At 41.6% G+C, this 22,384-nt stretch overlaps 1 protein-coding gene across 1 annotated transcript; it reads right to left on the bottom strand.

Annotated features, from left to right (window-relative positions):
* Positions 1–75: 75 nt before the first annotated feature.
* Positions 76–11,754, bottom strand: VPS26C (VPS26 endosomal protein sorting factor C). Its single transcript, XM_035116765.3, has 8 exons — positions 11,657–11,754; positions 7,925–8,068; positions 7,286–7,435; positions 5,018–5,098; positions 3,727–3,801; positions 2,351–2,501; positions 1,952–2,104; positions 76–1,351 (listed from the first exon to the last, which is right to left on the bottom strand). Exons 1-8 carry the CDS (start codon positions 11,711–11,713, stop codon positions 1,269–1,271), a joined length of 894 nt encoding a protein of 297 aa, XP_034972656.1. The 5' UTR covers positions 11,714–11,754; the 3' UTR covers positions 76–1,268.
* Between the last annotated feature and the right edge of the window lie 10,630 nt (positions 11,755–22,384).

Below are 22,384 nucleotides of genomic sequence, written 5' to 3'. Positions count from 1 at the left end.
ATAGAAACCACTTCCCAGGAAGACCAGTGCACTCCTAACTTGGGTAGACGCAGGTTGTTACATAAGACGACACACTGTGAGCAAGCCACAGAATTTTAGTTTGCTTTCTAACATACATTGCATATGTGAGAGGACTTCATCCATTTTAGCAATAAACATATTTGGAGAAAGAAATCAAAGCTCCCGTCACTTAACAGGCACTTTTACTTTATGCAACTCAGGAATGGGCTGTATTTGGTTGGCGTACACCATTTAGAACATGGTAATGCAATGCAGAAAGGACATGGGATCAGATCTAGGCAAAAATGCACGTCTCCAGGTGGTTCCATTCCTTTAGTAAGCTTGTAGGCTGACACCTCTCAAGGATACGTAGCATGGTAAAATATTCTACCATCTCCTCTCCTATGTCCCAATTTTCCCTTAGTTCAACTCAAGTGGATTTCATCTCATTCTAAAGGCAAACTTGTCCGAAGATGGCAGTGTAATACCATTCTGCTTGCAGGCAAACGAGCGCTAATCATTATAGTTGGTGCTCCAATACTGTCAAATCCTATCCTACTTATGTTAAACCACTGCACCCAAGCCAAAATGTCCCCCATGGGCAGTTGGTGGCCAGGAGCATTCACACAAAGTTTTTATTTAAAATGTCCATGGCAAAAACAGGAATTACTATATAGTAGTTTTTGAAAAGTTCAGTTTCGTTCTAGTTTGTAAGTCCACTGCTTAGGTAAATGGAATTCCTACCACACTGCTCTTATTCAGATTTCAGTACATTTTCTTCAAAATTAGTATTACAACATGTAAGCACAGTGAGCGTACTCTGTCATGGACAGGAAATGGCTTCAGTTGGAATGACATATTGGCAAACAAAACTCCTTTGTGTAATGATCTCTTGCTAGCAGAACCAATACAAACAAGGATCAAGCAGATGAAGGGGTGGTTCAGCTAGAGAGTGGTCTTGTATGTGATACAATTTCACCATGAACAGAGGCAGCTCTTCAACATCTGATAAACACTTGACTCCACAGTAGAATGAGGGCAAAATTCAGCTGGTCCATGTTGGGCAACGACCTTGAGAGAGCACTTTTATAGCTGCAAGTGTACAATTCTGGCTCATCGGAACACCTAAATTTCATTCTTCTATCGCCATAGGATTTGAGAATACACAGCAGCAATCACCTTGCTTGGTTCTCGCAGTGCCAACACACTGGAGTCCCAACTGATAGGAGGCTTCTGGTCTCAATGTTATTCCTGAAACTTCTAATTAATCAGAGCCGGCAGAGCTTCAGTGGAAAGTTCTCCGTGATGAGGTGATCGTCATGCAAGAGGACGACGACATTAACTTCAAATTCTAGAGGAACAAACAGCACAATCTTGGAATTAGCATTGACGCCCAGGTCCCTGTAATCTTAGTAGTACATTTGTAGCTTGCAAAATGGTTTGAAATAATGATTAGGTAGAGACTGGATTAGCATCTCATTAGAGGCAAGTAGATCAGGACATCCTTGGGTGCCAAGTAATACCTCAAAAATTCAGCTCCAACTGGGTTCCTTGAAAGGCAGCATAAAAATATTCAAGCATTTCTAGATGCTGAGTATGTCTCTATCTTAATCAAAACAACACTTTTCGGGGAGTTCCAGACAGCCAGCACTGAAAAATCAAATCAAAATATTGCTTCAACTTAACTAGGGAAGAATTATGCTGCCGGCAAGTTGCCTTGCTAGATTCTTGACCTCAGAAAATAAGCTGATAATTACCAATATAATATGTGTCAATTTCAGATAATTTCTTATGGTGATATCCAACCTTGGTGACTCAGAATAGACCCACTAAAACCACTGGGACTACTTGTTTCTAAAATTCATTTTTGTAAGTTGCTGATATACTGCATCTATATAATGCAACTAATAAATAAAGAATAAGAGTTGTAAGTCAAACATCCATTCCTTACCAACTTTGAAGTTTGTGGTTTCCAGGGTGGGGCAGGTGAAGAGTCTGGGGAATACCATGTAGATTGGAATAGGAAGATTTCTACAGACATCTCCGTCAGCAATCTGAATATTCTGAATCTCAGTGGCATCTCTAGCATAACCTTCAGCACAGCCTTTGCAAAAGTGGCATGAAAAGGAAACCAAACTTTGCTAAATAACATGTTACCATGCATGCTGCTTCAAGTACTAGAAAGTGACCTTTGCTATGGCTGGTATTTAGTCTTGCTTACTGGCAAAGCTTTCAATTATTCTAGTGCAATTTCGATTTAATGGCTAAGTTGAAAACACTTTGTCGTGCTTTTAAAATGTAAAACCAAACGCCCTGGAACATTTATAGACAGACATGTATAAAGACGTACCACAGGTTTCCACTCGTACCAACTGGAGTTCAATACTCTTAATCGCAGCATCCGAGTTGACCACCACAAGCTCCCCTGTGAGGGGCTGTGTTATGATGCAGTTTGTAGAGTTGAGATGGCCTCTTATGAGAAACTTTGGGAGCAACGCCCTCTAAATGCAAAGTGAAGTTAAAGGAGAAGGTAGGTAATCTAATCAAGAATTGCCATTTCCCCCTTTCTGTTCTGCGATTTCCCTGTTCTGTGATTTCCCCTCTGTATTAAACCTGGAAGCAGGATCTGTGTTGGTTTCCAAAAACTCTGTACAACACTTTAGGTACATTACAAATAATAGTGAGAAATAACCTAGAAATATTCTCTAGGTCACTCTAAGTCTGTTACAAAGGAAGGTAGACTTGCTCAGCCAAATCTGTATGATTGCCTTTTAATCCAAGTTCATACTAGAAGTCTCCTAATTTAGCAAAACAAGGATTAAAATCCGAAATCACACCACACAATACTGCTTTTTCTGTGACCAGTTTCCATCAAACAGAGACTATTGAAAGAATAAATTGTGTTTCTATTGAAACTTGCACTTATTAAAGCTAGTGTTTCATTCCATACAATTATTGTTTCGTTGCCTCTGTTTTAACTATTTATTTGTGCTTTTATATTGCCTTTTTTATCTTGTGAACTACCCTGATCTCTTTTGATGAAGGGCAGTATATAAATCTTATAAAAATAAATACAAGCAACCAAGAAATTAAAAGGACCCTCGATAAAGTGACTGCCATTAATAACAGCGCCACGAAATTGTTACCATCTAGACTGAAAACCCTTTATATGTTGTAGTTTAAGCTCTTATCTAAAAAGGGGGAAAGCATGATGGCAGAAGATGGGACTGGAATAGTTGTGTGGAAAGAAAGGTATTTTAGGGAAAAGCACAGAACCAATGAACATTCTAAAACCCTTGACCGATCAAATTTGCTTTGTTGTGAAGGACAGGAACTGGATTATGTAGCCAGTAAGCATATGCTCTCGATCATAACCCCACATACAAATACACTGCATGTAAAAATAATAAACCAAACCCTGTTTTAAATGGCGATTTCTCCACAGGCCATTACATCTCATCTGGGCAAAAGGTCATTAGATGATGAACCGCAATAAGAACTGGGATTGCAATGCTGGTTTGCACAGACTGTTGTGCAATGGTTTACCCAGGCCAGGTGTGATGGCCAGCTATTTATTTCTACTGGATTGGAAGAAAGAAGGAAAAAACCAGAGCGTACATATGGGGGCGGGGGGCAGACAGGAACACACACAAACAGGGCTCCTCGGTACCTATGCATGGTTTGACACTGCATCTAAACAACCAATTTCAGGAATATGGGTCTTACCTCTTTCACATTCTGTAGAGTCTCAGGAGTAATAGTAAAGTCCACTGGGCTTGGGGTTGGTTTACCTTTCTGAGGCTGCAACAGAATGAAAAGAAGAGTCAAAGTGGTAAGTCTACTATTTGTCATTTTATTACGCCGGAGGTGTACCTCGGTTCTCGAACTTAATCCATTCCGGGAGACCGTTTGACTCCCAAAACCGTTCGAAAACCAAGGCGTGGCTTCCAATTGGCTGCAGGAGCTTCCTGCACTCAAGCAGAAGCGCGTCAGATGTTAGGCTTCCGAAAAACGATTGCAAACCAGAACACTTCCAGGTTTGCGGTGTTGGGGAGCCGATTTGTTTGACCACTAAGCTGTTCGAGAACCTAGGTATTTTCAAGTCATGTAATACAAGAACAAGAATGGATGACTATAGGAAAGGTAGTTTTTGCTTGGTGTAAGATGTGCCAGCAATCCCAACTGGCCATTTGTAGCGTTCCCCTCAGGCATAGCAACAAGATGCAGTTTCAGTACAAAATTAAAAGGAGAGCAGAACGTAAACAATAATGACATGGTGTGCACACAGTAAGCCAAACCTTTGCCACACAGTAAGCCAAACCTTCATTCTACCACCTTTAAGGGGATCCTTGGGACTTACAAGGCACATGTTCCGGCAATGGGAATTAGTCACTCTCTGCGCAGTAGGAAAACAGTAGCTTTGTAACTAGTTTTGAAATTATTATAAGAGGAGGAATTTGGATTTGATATCCCACTTTATCACTATCTGAAGGAGTCTCAAAGCGGCTAACAATCTCCTTTCCCCTCCCCCCCCCACAACAGACACCCTGTGAGGTGGGTGGGGCTGAGAGACTTCAGAGAAGTGTGACTAGCCCAAGGTCACCCAGCAGCTGCATGTGGAGAAGCGGAGACGTGAACCCGGTTCCCCAGATTGCGAGTCTACCGCTCCTAACCACTACACCACACTGGCCTAAACCATGATCCTAGGTTTGGACAACACTCAGACTGCACTAAAAATACCATGAAGACTAACAGGGGCAAGTTCCTCTCCAGGAGCCAGGATGGTCATGTGACCCCAAATAAGCCATAGTTTGGCTCACTGTGATGTGTGAACCAAGTCATGATCCAACTGTTCTGTAACAGACCAAAATCACTGCCTTCTTGGAATCATAGAGAATTTGCCTGACATCTTCTGTAATTTCCCCCAACTTCAGGTCCACATTCTTCCTGCTATAAATCTCCATTGATTCCTTACATAACTGCCAATTCACCAGTGCATGTTTTGGCAAGTACTTACTGGCGAATGGACAATAAATTCACAAGTTTTAGTCAAATCCTTAGCCAGGAGAGAGCGCCGCATGTCACATCGAAGGGTATACTATGCAAAGGAAAAACAGTCATTAATTTCATCTTGGAACTGGAAAAAGAATGCAACCTACTAACGAGTTATTTTGTTGATTAGCAATTTAAGAGTCACGTCTTAATATAAAACAAATTAATACCTATTTTAAACCCCCCATATCTGAAAAATGGACTTCACATTTGTTCCAACTCACCATTAGACCTTTATGCACAACCTGTGTTGAAAACAGTTTATATCTTCTGCAAAATTATCTTGTCACAGGAAGTGCTGCAATACCCACTTACAGTGGTACCTTGGTTCTTGAACGTAATCCATTCCAGAAGACAGTTCAACTTCCGGAAAGTTGGAAAACCGTGGCTGCAAGTTCAATTGGAAAAACTGAAAAACATGCAGCAGAAGCTGTTCGACTTCCAAGGCGCATTCGAAAATGGAAGCAATTACTTCCGGGTTTTTGGTGTTCGGAAACCGAAACGTTTGGCTTCTGAGACGCTCGAAGACTGAGGTACCACCGTACTACAATGCAGCTCTAGTTGTGGCCCCTTCCAACTCTACAATTCTGTGACTCTACTGTTCATCTCAAAAAGAATTCCATGGTGAGCAAGTTCATTTACATCATCAAAACCCTACAGTAAAGGAATAAGGCAAGTTCTAAGACTAAATATCTGAACTGCTTGTAGTTTGAGGGAAAGCATTTCTGCAAAGAGCACTCTTGATGACTAATGATAAAAAATTTTTATCACAGGACCCTCGCTGTTTATTTTGCTTCATTTTTAACAATTAAAAAGCAGGGAACTAGGCAGAGGGCCTTCTCGGTGGTGGCGCCTGCCCTGTGGAATGCCCTCCCAACAGATGTCAAAGAGGAAAACAACTACCAGACTTTTAGAAGACATCTGAAGGCAGCCCTGTTCAGGGAGGCTTTTAATGTTTAATAGATTATTGTGTTTTATTTTTCTGTTGGAAGCCGCCCAGAGTGGCTGGGGAAGCCCGGCCAGATGGGCGGGGTATAAATAATAATAATAATAATAATAATAATAATAATAATAATAATATATTATTATTATTATTATTATTATTATTATTATTATTATTACTACAGGGGAAGTGTTCCAAATCTAAACACCTAAATATATCATTCATTTTAATGGGAGAGTTAAACTCATAAAGTATGATTTATTAAGTAATTAACTTTGTGCTTTTTAAGCATTTAATGTATTTGTGGGGGGGGGGGTTCAATTAAAGATAAACTGGAAACACATCTAAATGTCTTTTTTGCTTTTTACAAGTGACAGACTAAATTTTAAAAAATAGTAACTATCTTAACCACTGTTAAACTGTATTTTCTTATATCAGTGGACCAAGCTACATGAACTCTCATGCCTATGCAGTAATGATAAAGCCAGTTTATTCAAAATAAGAAATAAAATGTTCTGCAAGAGTGAGGAACAAAAAACTTTTCACAAGCTAGATATCTTATTGGCCCCCCGACACAAGGAAAAAGAGTGTGTAGCCCTACGGAGGCCTCCTTCGAAGCTCCCGCTGACCTCAGTGAAATTGCTCCCTTTGCTCCAGTTCAATACAAATGGCTTAAGCATTTGTGAAAGTATCAGTTCTCAGTTAAAACTTTGTATGAAGTAACTCAACATATGCACTGGCACAGTTTCTGTCATGTTGTTGCTCACTGCAGATGTTCTATCTGGAAGAAGCCTGAGCCAAAACTAGGTAAGAGGAAATTCATTAAATAAGAAAGACAGCTGGCATGAAGACAGAAGTTTGGAAACATCGTGTGGATGTATAGAAGCATCACCCATGTGATTTCAGTGGAAATGAAAAGGTGAATCTACAGAAGAGCATGCTAACCATCTTGTATTAGGTACACTCCCTTATTCTGCTCTCTCTATTACAGACATTTTTTTATCTGAACAGAAGCGGATTAAACTATCAGGAAAACAAATTAGATTTATGGAGTCTGCTTTGCAATATGTAGCAGAGGAGAAACCTCAGCCAAGGAGCTCCTGCCATCTGTTCCCAAGGAGCCAAAATTAAGACAACTCTTCATTTTCACATATGTATCATCATTCTTGTGTGTTTCAGTATTTTAAACTGGCTTAGCAGAAAAATACAAATGCAAATAATAAATATTAATAGCTATGGTTGCACATTCTCCACAAGTTGCTTGTGCCTGCCAAACTGAAAGCCTCTTACCTGGATGTTGACAAAAACTCCATGGTAGGTTTCATAGAGAACTTTGTTCCCCTTCACTTGCAGTGGAAACTCAAAAGGAATTTCTGTTTTACCACTGGGCAGTTTTCCAGGTTTTACCATTTCGACAGTACTGTTAATAAGCTGAATAGGCTGCAAAAGGGGGGGGGAGAGAAAATGAAACATGGAAAGTGTGGTTAAGAATTTAAGTGGCCCATCATCAGTTTTATTATTTAACTGTTTATTTTCAAAATGTATTTTAAAAAAAATCTTATTTACAGAAAAAGGAAAGATAAAAAGCCATATATCGCTGTGTAGTTTAGCCCTTCACCAGTTCCAATGCAGGTATCAGCCCCTCAGGATACCTGAAAATGCATGACTACTGCAGGCATATAGATAGAACAATGATTTTGCTTATTGAATGTAAGCTTTCTTTTCAGAGAGCTCTAAGCTCAAAATTCACTATTAGAAACTGAAGAAGTTGCTTATCTTTCTGCACAGACGGTCTATGAAAGCCAAGCTAAGTTTTGGGGTATTTTAACAGTCCATATTTTGGTGATGATCCAACCATTATCTTTGATACTGCAGCTTCACATAAATAAAGAAGAGTTTTAGGAAAACTTTCCATAACCATATTTGTACCTTAACAGAATTGCAGAAGGCTTCAAACACACCAACACTTTTGGCACTCAACTGCAGGTTGACAGATCCTTCCATTGTTAAGGAGATGCCCTGGTGCTGAACTGCATCCTTACTTGTTATGACCACCACTCCAGTGAGAACTTCCTAAGTGGGTGGAAATGGGGAGGAGAGTGGAAAAATCAAGAACCACCAATCCACTGCTCATGTTATCTTTTTAATATTTCAATGGCAATGTGCTGTCATTATCAAAAAGCATGATTCACCATGGGGGGCGGGGAGGGAAGGATGACATGGGGGAAGAGAACATAATTTGTCTGGAACTCTTCTGTCCTAGCTCCAACTATTTATGTGGCACTGCTAAATAGCAGTGATTTGGATTTTCAAGAAGAAGAAAAATTAACTGGAAGTTTTTCTAGAAATTTTTCTTCGGCAGCTTGGAGCAATTTGCACTGGAAGGTTTTCTGATGCTCTAGAGCAGTGGTAGTCAACCGTTTTATACCTACCGCCCACTAATGCATCTTTCTTGATGGTAAAATTTTCTTACCGCCCACCAGTGCTTGATGGAAGGAAGATTCAGCTTGTGCCACAGAACCCCCTACTGCCCACCTAGAATCCTGTAGGGACCAGGTTGACAACCCCTGCTCTAGAGTGATCTAACTTAGCCTATTTAATTTACTTGTACTTAGTAAACAGAACCAAAAACTTTGAAACTGTCGAGTTTGCCTAATGTGGTGTTTGCAGTCGATACCCATTCGTTGTTACTAATGAGCATATGAAATGGGAAACTCACATCACTGCTATACCATTAACAGAGCCATTGACGAATGCAGCTCCACTCCGTTCAGGAGCTTTTTCCTGTGTGCCACTTTGTTGCAATACAGTTTGGAATTCTCCCAAATGAAGGAGGTTATACAGTGGAACCTCGGTTTATGAACACCTCGGTTTATGAATTTTCAGTTTACGAACGCCGCGGACCCATCTGGAACGGATTAATTCACTTTCCATTACTTTCAATGGGAAAGTTCGCTTCAGTTTATGAACGCTTCAGTTTATGAACAGACTTCCGGAACCAATTGTGTTCATAAACCGAGGTACCACTGTAAATGAAGCTCTGGTTTGTGTCACAGTAATGGCAGGTGACTTCCTAAGAAAGGCAAGCCCATGTATTAGTGAGATTATGATTCATAATTAAAGAGATGTGTATGTAACATCTTTAGCTGGATGTAACATCTTTAGGGATTCCCAGTAAAAAAAATTATTAAGCATTTTGACAATGGCACAGAGTAAACAAAACAGTTACCGTAGTTTTGACATTCTGTTCCCAGATCGCTCATCTAAGAGTAGCTCTAAAATCGAACTTTTCTAGGAAGTGTGTTGTATCTCATCCTCTCCTCAGGATCACTTACTGACTGTATGTGCCGTCTTAGAAACAGATATGAAAGCTAGGAGCTAAAAGGGACCTTAAACCTAGGTTTTGGGCGCCAACGGAATGTCTAGGTGTGTTTCTTTATAACAAGAATTCAAAGCTGAAAATGAATGAACTGTAGCTAAAATATTACATTCATTTTTCACATGGTCTAGCCCTCCCCCTGCCCACACCCCTGATATTCTCAAGAGGGTCACTTCTCCAGTCTCCAGAGAGTAGTTGGAAGTGGGGAGGCAGAAAAAGGTCCTCCTTTCCTTCCACTCTGCAGTTTTAATCTGAAATCTTAAGCACAGTGTTCGAAACTCCCATTGTTCTAGGCGCATTTTGTGATGGGAAATTTCATTACTGTGAGCAGTTTCTGAGCTCTGGGCACAGAAACTTCACAGTGCTTGAGGAAGTGCAAGTCGCAACAGCTAAATGGGGACTTTCTGATCACAGGCACTAAACCTCTGAATATCAGAAACCAAAGACGAAGAAGAGAAGGCCCTTTATGCACCGAATACATTTCCATAGGCCTCTGTCAGAAACAAATTCCTGGAGGAGATAAACCATGCTCTGAAGCACAATCTTTGGACTCTATTAATTTAATTATAATAATAATTGGATCCCATGTACTTAAGTCTCTTCAATTCCACTTTTAGACCAAACAAGTCTCAACCTCTAGAATTTCCACTCATACTTTGCCACTCTAAGCACACTCCTATCACTCCATTATGATGATTAACTATTTGTTTCCCTAACAGATAGGGATAGAGAAAATGTAAAAATACTGAAAAAGCCTGCGAGTTCACTTGTTTTCACCAACTGCACCACCAGTTAAAATGCTCTTATAATACGCAATTGTCTCTGTTCAGCCATGCAGACTTCTCCTCTATTTTGTTGCATGTACAGTACAACAACCCATTTCTTACTATCAATTCAATTTTTTATTTGGGACACTTTAGATGTAACAGGCCCTATCCAATGACTACAACCATAGCAAAGGAAAACTTTTTAGATTGCAGATTATCAGCGGATGAGCCAGTAAAACCATGCCTAGTTATATTCAAACTGTAGGTGTGGGCCACATGAAAAAATAAACACCCCTACCAAAACTATATCTAAAATAATAATAATAATAATAATAATAATAATAATAATAATAATACACAGGAGTAGGAGGTCGGGGGCAGGACAACAAGACATGCTAACTTCTTAGCAGGTTAGTATTCTATACAGTGCTTTTTTTCCTAGAAAAATATGTGTCAGTACTGCGTACCCATCTGTACCCCTGATAAAAAGCACTGATTTTATAGCAGATTTCCCTTCCTTCAGACATGCATGCTAGCATTCTAACTGCAGAGCAGGGATGCATAACCTGTGACCCTCTCTAAGGGGCATCACCCACAACTACTGGTCATGCCGGTTGGAGCTGATAGTCCAACATCATCTCCATCCCTGAGCTCTGGCCTTAATTTTTGCAATAGTCTCCATTTCTTTGTGAACGAAAAATTGCTTTATTTTGATCTTCATGCCACCACATCTCAACACAGGCTGGGTTAAGGACAAAGCACAAACAGGGATATTGTCTTATGCCCAGTGAGTACTGCCTACAGTATACTAAGCAGCGGCCACAGGATCTTTATTCCCAGTAGATAATTCCTGAGCCCTGGCCTGCCATCTGGGGCTGTTGGGAGTTCAGAAGCGCAGCTGCAGGGATCCATGTTCTCTCTCCTCTGCTGGTGCGGAGAGGACCCTCCTCTCCTCTCCACCACTTGTAGGAACCAGGCAAAGGGCCATCTCGGTAGTGGCACCCACCCTGTGGAACGCCCTCCCATCAGATGTCAAAGAGATAAACAACTATCTGACGTTTAGAAGACATCTGAAGGAAGTTTTTTAATGACTGAGGTTTTAATGTATTTTTAATCTTTGTTGGAAGCCGCCCAGAGTGGCTGGGGAAACCCAGCCAGATGGGCGGGGTATAAATAATAAATTTATTGTTGTTATTGTTATGCCCTACAATTGGAGCAGCGAGGGCGAGAATGTCTGGCCCCCTTCTGCTGCCTGGGAAACGAAGCCAGGCTCTCCGAATACTCATCCCAGCTGGCATCCTTGCAATCCTACGAAGGCTAAGGGCGGAAACAAGCCGGCAGCGGCATCCCTAAGAAGCCCATGTAAGTCCAATGGGAGTTACTCCCAAGGAAGGGGGCACAGAATTACAGCCTTCCTCTCCTCCAGGAAAAAAAAATATTAATGGGGGCGGGGGATGAGCAACGGAGACCCTGCCGTCTCCTTTCGCTCCAACGCCGCTGCCAAAGGCTACTCACCCCACAATGGTACAGCTTGTTCGCCCGCTTGATCTTGATATCCAGCGCGGTGCCCATGGCGACCCCTCCCCGGTCCCCGGATCACGTGACTCCGCCTCACTGAGCTGCGATTCTGACCACGTGACTCCGCCCCCGTTCTTTTTCTGGGAGGGAGGGAGGGAAGAGTTGAGTCCTCATTTCCGCTTTTCGATTCGCTCCCACTTCCGCCCCCTCCCTCTTTCGCGCAGGGGGGGGGCCTGTAACGGTCATATCCGGCCCAGTAACGTTACACCTTAAGGCGCCGTTTATTTTTAAAACTGGACGCGCCGCTTACGTCATTGCAATGGCCGGTCCTCCGAGTCCCCGCCCTTTCTTTCCTGGTCTGCTGCCTAGCAACAGTGCAAGGCGGGAAGGGGGGGGGCGCTGAGCGTCTCCGTTCCTATTTCTATTTCAATGTAACTAAAAACGGGGGACTTGCGGGCAAAAGATCAGGCAGGGTGAAAACCGGAAAGAAATTGGGCACCGAAAGCCAGCTTTGGAAAGGAACTACATTTCCCAGGCTGCAGTTCCAGAAAGATTAAATATCGTTATATCACGCAAGACGTCTAAATGACGTCCATTCCTCACTGTATGCCGGGAGATGTTTAAAAAAGAAAAAAAGAAAAGTGGGATTGTATCAGGGCTTTTCCTCCAGCCTTGCAACGCCTTTAAGACCCTGTAAGGATTATATGATAGGGGCTTCAACTATATGCATCTTGACCCGGGAAGAAGCCCCGTTTTAAAAAGTGCTATTTAGAGTGCGCCAGGGACGCGGGTGGTGCTGTGGGTTAAACCACAGAGCCTAGGGCTTGCCGATCAGAAGGTCGGCGGTTCGAATCCCCACGAAGGGGTGAGCACCCGTTGCCCGGTCCCAGCTCCTACCCACCTAGCAGTTCGAAAGCACGTCAAAGTGCAAGTAGATAAATAGGTGCCGTGCGCTGCTCTGGTTCGCCAGAAGCGGCATTGTCATGCTGGCCGCATGACCTGGAAGCTGTACCCCGCTCCCTTGGCCAATAACGCGAGATGAGCGCCGCAACCCCAGAGTCGGTCACGACTGGATCTAATGGTCAGGGGTCCCTTTACCTTTACCTTTAGGCAGAAATCAGATGAGGAAAATATCTATCATTGCCGTCTATGCAAAAATATGTGGAAATTGATGACTTCACGGGGCTTGTTTTTAAGGCTATGTATTAGTGGCTTAAAACGCAGTGAGATATTTCTTCCCAAAATGTGTTTTAAGTCCCATCTGCACATTCCTGGACTGGAGATGGGTCGGAGGCGATGTAGTCACCCAATGGGAACAGTCTATGGCAGCCATGTCCAAAGTCCGTTTTGGGGTGGGGGGGCCTAATACAGGCACCCATGGCAGTATATGCCATAGAGTAAAATCTTTTAAAAACCTCAGCAACTTTGGGGTAAAATTGTAAAAAAAAACTCAACAACTTTAATCCTAAAGAAAGCTCGACAACTTTGGTCGGCCCTCACACATGATCACTTCAGCAAATCTGGCCCTCTTTGAAAAAAGTTTGGGCACCCCTGGTCTATGGTTTCCCTGCCCATGCAATCCCAACCTTATGTGTGAAGCTGTCATCTGCACATGCACTATTTGTGTCTCGTGCACACCTCAACTACAATGTGAATGTTTTCCTTTCGGGTTTAACAGCACTATTTCTCAAGAAACTACAGAAAAGTCTGCATTGTGGGTAATGTCATGTGTGCACAGATTGAAAAGAAAGCACACTGGAGCCGGATGAAACGGTTTCTCCCCCATCACAGCATTTAGGACTTTTTAGTTCAGAGAAGAAGGGGGGGGAAGTGACATGATAGATGTGTATAACAGTATGCATGTCATGGAAAAAGTGGATAGAGAAAAGTTTTTATCCTCTCATAAAACTAGAACTTGTGGACATCCAATTAAGATGTTGGAGGATACAGGACAGATATAAGAAAGTACTTCTCACACAGCAAATTGTTAAACTTTAGAATTTGCTCAGGAGGCAGTGATATCCACCAACCTAGGCGGAATCTACACACATATAAAAACGTTCTGAAAATGCTTTTTTAAAAAGCGTTTTTAAAAATGCATTGAATTTTCCATAAGGCCCACCTAGTGTCACATTGCATATTGCACTTAAAACACATTTTAAACGTTTTATTTGCAGCTGTATAGTAGAGGGCTTTAAAAAACGATTAGACAAATTCATAGAGGAGAGGGCTATCTGTGGTTACTAGCCATGGCTATTCTCTGTTTGTAGAAAGGAAAGAACCAGCAGAGGCTCCTGCTGGAAGAAGAGAAGAGAATGATTTCCTCTCCCCCCTGAACCATCTTCCAAACTGCCCTTGCTGAAATGCCCTCTTTTAACAACTATTAAAGGTAACAGGGCCGGCTCATCATAGACCCCCGGTGGCGCAGGGCACCATGGTGCCAGCCCGCCAGGAGGGCGCCGCGAGCTGCACCCACCCGCTGGCTGGCCGGTCCGCTGCGCGCGGCACCCACCTGCCCACCTGCCCACCGCGCTGGGAAACGGGGCGGAAGGGCGCTGGAGAGATCCGGCGCACCATGGCGACAGGCGCGCTTAAGACGGCGCTGAAAGGTAAGACTCTAAGACCCCAAGTCCTCATTCAGCCACTGCTAGTTCAGACCCATTCATATCGATAAGTGCAGTGTTTTTTCTGGGGGAACACAGGGGTACATATACCCCTAAACATTTTGTTAATTTTTGTACTTTTGTCTATTTACTGTACAGTGGTACCTCGGGTTACAGGTTACAGACTCCACTAACCCAGAAATAGTACCTCGGGTTAAGAACTTTGCTTCAGGATGAGAACAGAAATCGCGTGGCGGCAACGCAGCAGCAGCGGGAGGCCCCATTAGCTAAAGTGGTACCTCAGGTTAAGACAGGGCCGTCTTAAGCGGGTCGGGTGCCCTGGCACTGTGGTGCGCGGATCGCTCCGGCGCCCCCGCCCCACCCCGTTTCTTCCCGCGGCTGGTGGGCGGGCGCAGCACGCAGCATGGTTTCTGCGCGGCTTTGCCATGCAGCGCCCCCGGCGCCCTGGCGCCCCACGCCACCCAGCCTACCCCTAGAGCCGGCCCTGGGTTAAGAACAGTTTCAGGTTAAGAACGGAACTCCAGAATGAATTAAGTTCTTAACCCGAGGTACCACTGTATTTAGTTTTCCTGATTTGAACTATAAAATGGTGATTTTCTTGAGTAAAAATGAGAGTACCCCTAACCTTTTCTTAAAAAAAGAAAAAAGCACTGTATAAGTGTAAATGTCAATGTCAATGTCAATGGAGGATGCAGGCTAAATCCTCAGCTCCTAAATCTACTGTTAAAATTTCCGATGCTGGGAACTGCCCTCTTAATGTCTCAATCTCTTTCTCCTGTCATGGAGGTGCCTGGCTGACTTGGCAACATGCATCACTTTACACTTGTTTACATTGAAAGATAGAGCTTGTTATCAATCATCACACTTCACCCCAAAACTCTGGATGATTTATTGAGTGACAACTACATTCTCCCTAGTGGCACTCCACAGGATAATTCCCATGGGGTAGAATGGGGCAACAATCCCATGAACATCACCTTCCCAAACCTGTCAATGAGACAGGTGAACTATTGTAAACTAGTGTTGCCAATTCTTACTGCTAATCCAGAAGAATCTAATTTCCTATTGTGTCAAGTGCCATCAAATGACTAGGAAAAATTAACCAGGTATTATTCTATACAACAAAGAGTTTCATGTGAACACTATTCTAGTGCTAACTCTATTCAGTGCCAGTTATTCACTATTTAGTCCTCTTTCAATGGACAACTTTCTGCTGTTGTTGCTGCTGCTCACCTGCCCACCCCCTTCCCCATCAAGTTCTGTTACTGCTTTAGTAAAAGAGAATTTTCTGTTTCAGAAGTATACTGCATGGAATATGAATTTAAAGAATACACAATATGTGTTTCAATAATAATAATAATAATAATAATAATAATAATAATAATAATAATTCCTTTCTGTTTTGGAGAAATATCACCCTCTTTCCACATAGAAAAGTTTGTACTGTATCTACATTACTGGGAGAACTGATCCCTCAATCATGTTCCACATAAAAGTTTCTGTTGGCATTGTTTCTGCTGATGTTCTGTGGCAGGAAAGAAAATTTACCTCCCCACCATTGCATGCACAAAGCAGAGTGCATGCAACAAATGGGCAGATTTGGGGGCTTATACAATAAGTAAGTAATGGTAGAATAAATATTGGCGGAGGGGTGGGTAGGTAACAACAAGAGGTAGACTTACACATTATGTACCAGGAAACAGATAGTGATGAAGGGAAAGATTACATATTGTTGCCAGCCATGTAAACAATGTGAGTCCATTACAATTCATTCTACTTTTCCTCAGGTTTAAGTGGGCAAGATGAAGGCGGTTGAATTCTTGCAATAGAAAAAGGTAAAGGACCCCTGGATGGTTAAGTCCAGTCAAAGGCAACTATGGGTTGCAGTGCTCATCTCGCTTTTCAGACCGAGGAAGCCAGCGTTTGTCCACAGACAGCTTTCTAGCACTGTGTATCTGATATTTCCTCACCATCAGCACCTCATCACTGTAATAGTGTTAGAGGGATGTGATTACTCTACCAACCCTTACAATGTGGTGTAAAATATTGCTGTCAACCCCACCATTCTCTTTAACCAAATGTGGCTTCAGACTCTTAGAAACCACATTAGGCTAAAGTTTAAATGGCATTTCCTTGTCTTGGAGCTGGGAGCTTAGCACCTTATCCATTTTGTGTAGCACTGCCTAGGATCTGACTGTATGGCTTGGATCCAGAGATGCCTTGCACAAGGGGATGGGCACTTGTGCAAGGCAGTCCCACCAAATTTTCCCAGTATCCTGTCTCACTTCAGTCCCTCATGCCCCATCCACACAGTTTCAGAGGGTCCTTGACCCTGAGGAATGGCTTTGACTGGGATACAGGCAACTGTAGTGTGGGAGGAGCCAGGAAAGACCTGTTGCATGAGTATTGTTATGTATTCAGTGGTCTGTTTGCCTGTGGACAAAGGATTATGAGCTCCTATGTTCTGATTCGATACATGATGTCCAATCACAGAACATTTCAGGACTTGGGCCTCTGCCATTGGCCCTTGAACTCTGAGTTGTGATTTGCAGCTTGGAAGTTTAGACAGCCAATCGTGTTGGGAGTGGCCCTGGCTTTCAGGAATGTATATAAGCAGTTGCTTTGCCCGTTTCTCAGTGATGTACAGTCACACCTCGGTTTGCGTCCACTGCGGGTTGCGCCTTTTCGGGTTATGGATGCACCGAACCCAGAAGTCCCGGAATGGGTTACTTCTGGGTTCGGCGCATCCGTAACCTACACGCATGCGCAGAAGCGCAAAATTGCGCTTTCCGCATGCGCAGACGCAATGAATTACGTCACGCGCCTGCGAAGACATGGGATTGTGGACTTTTCAGGGTGTGAACGGCACCCCAGAATGGATCGGGTCCACAACCCGAGGTACCACTGTAGTTCAAGAAAGGTTATTGCTGTTATTGCTGTGGGAACTCACTTACACCTCAGGGATCTCTGGATCCAACCTTGTGATTCTGAGGTCAAGAGATTTCAAAGCATATGCAGCTCATATATGCCTACTTTGTGTTGCAAAACTGGGAAATAATGGGTGATATCAGCTCAGTGATTTCCATGGGTTTACTCTAACATTGGATATCATCAGGTATATCTATAAATAATGTCATGGCTTTTCCTAGACTTTTGCAGCACAGAATATTCCCAGCACAGAATATTACGGTATTACTATTTACATACTAAATTAGTATTTAGTATTACAGACTAATACTATTCATTAGGTATTATTTACATGTAAGAGAGCAGTATACCAATTTACTCTATAATTTCAGTTGTTCTTTCTGACATAAGCATTGCATTTCTTAAAATGTTATGGAACATTGCATTGAAAGTCTGCATAAATTGTTCAGTGATTATTCAGTTATATGTTTGTCTTAAACTGATTCCCTATAAATAGCAGGATTTGTGGATAGCAACAGAAGAATCTCAAATATGACAGTAAAAATGAAATAAAATGCACAAGGAAATTGTCCAAATGTGATAGGCAAAAAATAATAATCCAGGGAAATAAATGAGTGTTGATGATAATATATCATTATTTTAACAGCTTTAACATTTTGCTGTATGGCTTCATTCACAGTTGTGCTGTTCTGCTATGTTTAAGCAGACATAAATGTCTCTGTAATTCAAGGTATGTGACCGACCAGTTATTTACAGTCCTCCTTTTCTGATTGGGTGGTTAGAGAGATGGAAGTAATAGCAACCACATTTTTTTAGCGTTATTAGTGATAGACAAAAATAAAACTAAACAACTTGACCCCCTCAAATAACTTTCTGACTTAGTTTGTTATCCAAATATGGAAGCGGGTAGGTAAGCTACCACCAGAAAAAGATATATTGATACATGAATATTTGAATAACTCAAACATCTTAAGGCTGGAATGGTTACATTTAAAAACAGAGGGGAGATGTTGAGACCATTCTTGACTGATACAGTTGCATCAAAATTAATGCTTTCATTCCAAGATTGATTAAATATAGTATATATTTTAGAGATGGTTAATGTATTAGATTGTTACTTTCTTGCTGCTTCAGCAAACGTAAGACTTGAGTTCCCAGCTAGATCTAGTAGTGATAAAAGTGTTGTGAATGTTATTTTTGAAAAATGTTAATTGTTGTATTCAGTATTTAAGGTAACATTTGGCGTGAAACGGTGTTAGTCGAAGAAGAGAAAATTTAACCATGGTTTGAAAAACAACAAACAATGTGCTGTTCTCCCTGTTGTTCTTTCTATTCCCACTTTTGAATTTGGGTGAGTTACCTTCAGCCAGATAGATGCCATTGTCTCACTCCCCATCAAGTTTATTTTGGTTGTGTTGACATGAATAGTCCTTACAAAAAATTGCAGGGAGGGAATACACTATAGTATAAGGAAATAGCAATCACATGCACAATATAAAGTTAGAATTTGGCCTGTGGGGGATAGTTAATAAGAAAAGATAAAAAGAAACACCCTACTGTCCCATACTTGAGATCCATGCGAGAGGAAATGTTACTAACCTTAGTAAACTATATTTCACAATGTGTGAAAGCAAGGCTTGTATCTTTGGAATCAATTTGTGTTTTTTAGAGAAAAAATAATATCAAGGTCTTGTAGAAGAGTTACATTTACCTAAGACTTACAGAAGCATGATAAAGAGTTATTGTGCAATACATCTGTATTAGTTGTTGTTGTTGTTGTTATTATTATTATTATTATTATTATTATTATTATTGCCAGGAGTATGCTCTCCAAGGTAACCCCTATGTGCACTGTATTAAAATCTTGAGAGAACAGTTCCTTCTAACCAGGTTGTTGATATTCAAATGTGCCCCTGGCATATGGCAGTTGGTGGAAATGGGAAAATGTGTATTGTTTGGAAGTACCAGAGGTACAATAGCTAGGTTTGCTCTCTGTCCCTTTCCCCTTGCACATTGTGTGTGTGTGTGTGTGTGTGTGTGTGTGTGTGTGTATGTTTTGATTGTAAGCCTGCGAGTGGGGACTTGTTTTGGTTGTAGATAAGTCGCTTTGGGACCCTTTTTGGCTGAAGAGTGGAGTACACAAATGCTCTAAATAAATAAATGGACCAGAATTTTCTTGCACATGCAGTAAGCTACATATAGAACACAATGATAATCTTCTATAACAGCAGTGAGTGCAAATATATATAGGGTTATTTGTCATAGTAAAACAACAAGCATCTTCAGGATTAACTTTTAAACATCTGTTAAAAACCTTTCTATGACGTTAGGCTTATACTGAAAATTAAAGGTTTTTTTTCTGTTTTAGTCAGCCGGTGAACTGTGCTCTAATTTTTATGTAGCTTTTATTGTGTATGTATATGTGTGCGTATTTGCTGTATGTTGTTTTGATTTTCTTTAATGAAATTGCAGTATTTAAGTATTTTTTAAAAATAAATAAATATAAAGTATGGGCTGGCATTTTGATGGTGATATTGTTGCTGCCCAAAACAAAACCTTACATACACAAATAACACATTATCCACAATAAACTTCTATATGGAAGTACCTGTACCCTTATATAAATGTGCTATTTATATTGTGGTCTTATTTTCAATTCCATTCCTAATATGTAATTTTACTTTTTCACACCCATGATGGCAGACTGAATTTATTCACCACAACCCCAAAATCTCCTTCCTGGTTATTCACTGCCATACCAGTGAATTTTATTTATTTATTGGCTGGGCAAGGTTGACATTTTTATCTCTTATTTATTTAGCAAGTTTGCATACATTTTATTTATTTATTTGATGATTTGTATCCTGCATTGAATCCAAAGATCTTGAGACAGGTAACTATAAAATAACAATGTTAATATAATCAAATAACAAAAACTTAGTGAAAACATCAAACCAAGTTCCACTGAACATCAGTGGGAACCTCAAAATGCCTACATCAATAGTCGTGTCATGTCTAAATATTAACAGTGTGAATGTTGAATGAATTTCAAGTTTCAAGGATTACAAAGCCAGGGTGCTGCAATGGAGAAGCCATGCAGTCTTCTGATGTAATTGAATGGATGCTAGGGAGAGCATTTCCAGCAGTCTTAACTCCAGAGCAGGACTCTACAGAAAGAGGTGTTCTTAAAGTATTTAGAATAATAGAATTGTAGAATTGTAGAACTGGCAGAGACCCCAAGGGTCATCTAGCCCAACCCCCTGCAATGCAGGAATCTCAAAAAAATCATTCACGACAAATGACCATCCAACCTCTGCTTCAAAACCCCCAAGGAAGGAGAGTCCATCACTTTCTGAGGGAATCCATTCGACTGTCTTAACAGCTCATACTGCCAGAAAGTTATTCTAGATATTTAGTTGGAATGACATTTATGCACCAAGTCATTCAGTGCTTTGGACTGGAAACATTGTGGCAGCCGGGAACCTATTTTTCTTGTGGAATATCAAAATATGGAATGCACACAGCTCCACCAAAATATCACTCATGGGAACTAATAAGCTACTGCAGATCTGAAGATACTGGCTCCTTCCTCTTGCTAAAAAGGTAATGGCTTTATCCCATTGAAAGCAGTTGAACAAATTAGTTGCAATTAGTTCAAGTCCTGTTGTTATATGTAATTTGGTTCAAACCCCAACCAAAATATTCAGTGACCAACCATTTTTGAAAGTTGTCACACTCAGGTGTGACCATGAAGTCACCATGAAGTTGTTACAGTAAGCGCCACAGTTTTTAACAAAAAAAGAGAGGTCCCGGTACTGCGTACCATTGAGCACCCTCTGATAAAAGCACTGGGACTAAGTCACACAACTAACTTTAGCTAGATTATGATGTCTAATTGCTGTAGTGATAACCACAAGCCTGCGTTTGAGCCTTAGGTGCTGTGCAAGTTGATAAACCAGGACTATATACTTGTCTCCAACCTAGGAATTGAAGCTGAAGACTGACGCTTAAATCAGGGGTTAGGATCTGAGCTGGATCTAGGTCTGGAAATTAGTGCACTGTTCAGAGGCTTCATTCCCAATCAGAGGACGTTGCGTATCCTTTTCTGTACCTGAAGAGGGCTCTGTGATCTGGTGATCTGGTCCAAGATCAATGACTTGGCAAACCTATTCCAACCCTTGGGCAATGGCAAGAGGCTCTTGGTTCAAATCCTGGCTCCTCCAACAGAGATTTTGAATAAGGTTTTTGTAACAAAATTAACAATATTAATCAAGATACAAATACTTGACTGAAACAATAGCTCGGTTTAATATTGTAAAAGTAGAAAAATGTGTTAGTAAATGAAACTTTTCAGAACCTATTTTTTTCATATCAGATACTGTTATCTGATACTGTTGTTTGGCAAACACATTTTAAAGTAGGGCATGTCCCCACCAATGCACAGTGCTAGGAAATAAATGATTCAATTCAAACCTGCAAACAGTGGGAGAGAGCTGGAGGGCCCTTGTGGCACGCAAGGAGACCCTCCCCATAAGTGAGGGCGGAGGAAGCCCTGATGTGACCACAGGCACAGGGAGGCTTTGTTTAGGTTGCTCAGCTTCCCAGCCTAATAGCTGGTGCACACGGTAGCACAGCAGCCTCTTTTCTGTGCGTCTCCAGCTGGCCCCAGCACTGCACTTCTAGTTGTGGATATTTTTGGATACAACATTTTTGGTCTGGATTGGGGCGAGAGCAGCAGAGAGGGCATTTAAGGGGTGTTTATAGGGTGCTCCCCACTTATGCGATTTTTGTCTATGCGTGTGTGGAGCCCCATATCATAATCCCCGTGTAAGTGGGGAGATGCCTGTAATTGAGGATTCAGCAGGCTAGTGGAAACGCATAAGGTTCTAAAGAACTAGATTTGAAGGGGTAGAGACTAAAATAAGCCATCCCAATGAGGATTGAGCATATCCAGTGGCCACAGAATCCTGAGTATTTCTTGAGGGGTGAAGAATCAGCGAATAAGGATGAAATGGAATATTCTGGAAGAGGGCATGGCCAGAGTGCCCCCTCAAAAGGAACATTCTACTCTTGGAACATTTTGTCATCCTAGTGACTTGACTCAGGTGAGCTATTATGGGACTAAGGCCATGAGATTTTTTGTACACTTTCACAAACATAATTGAAGGAATTA

This window comes from Zootoca vivipara, chromosome 4 (genome assembly GCF_965207765.1).
Source record: "Zootoca vivipara chromosome 4, rZooViv2.hap1.1, whole genome shotgun sequence".
In the NCBI taxonomy this organism is placed as follows: Eukaryota; Metazoa; Chordata; class Lepidosauria; order Squamata; family Lacertidae; genus Zootoca; species Zootoca vivipara.
The sequence above is the reverse complement of the archived record's forward strand: the minus strand, read 5'-3'. Positions and strand labels throughout refer to the sequence as shown.

Excerpts from the sequence above, each read along its gene's own strand:
- VPS26C (XM_035116765.3), bottom strand. The coding sequence starts at position 11,713 with ATGGGCACCGCGCTGGATATCAAGATCAAGCGGGCGAACAAGCTGTAC. Across the intron at positions 3,802-5,017 it reads AATTTATTGTCCATTCGCCA|CCTCAGAAAGGTAAACCAAC; the intron begins GTAAGTACTTGC and ends ATTCTGTTGCAG. Across the intron at positions 2,105-2,350 it reads GGTACGAGTGGAAACCTGTG|GCTGTGCTGAAGGTTATGCT; the intron begins GTACGTCTTTAT and ends ACTTTTGCAAAG.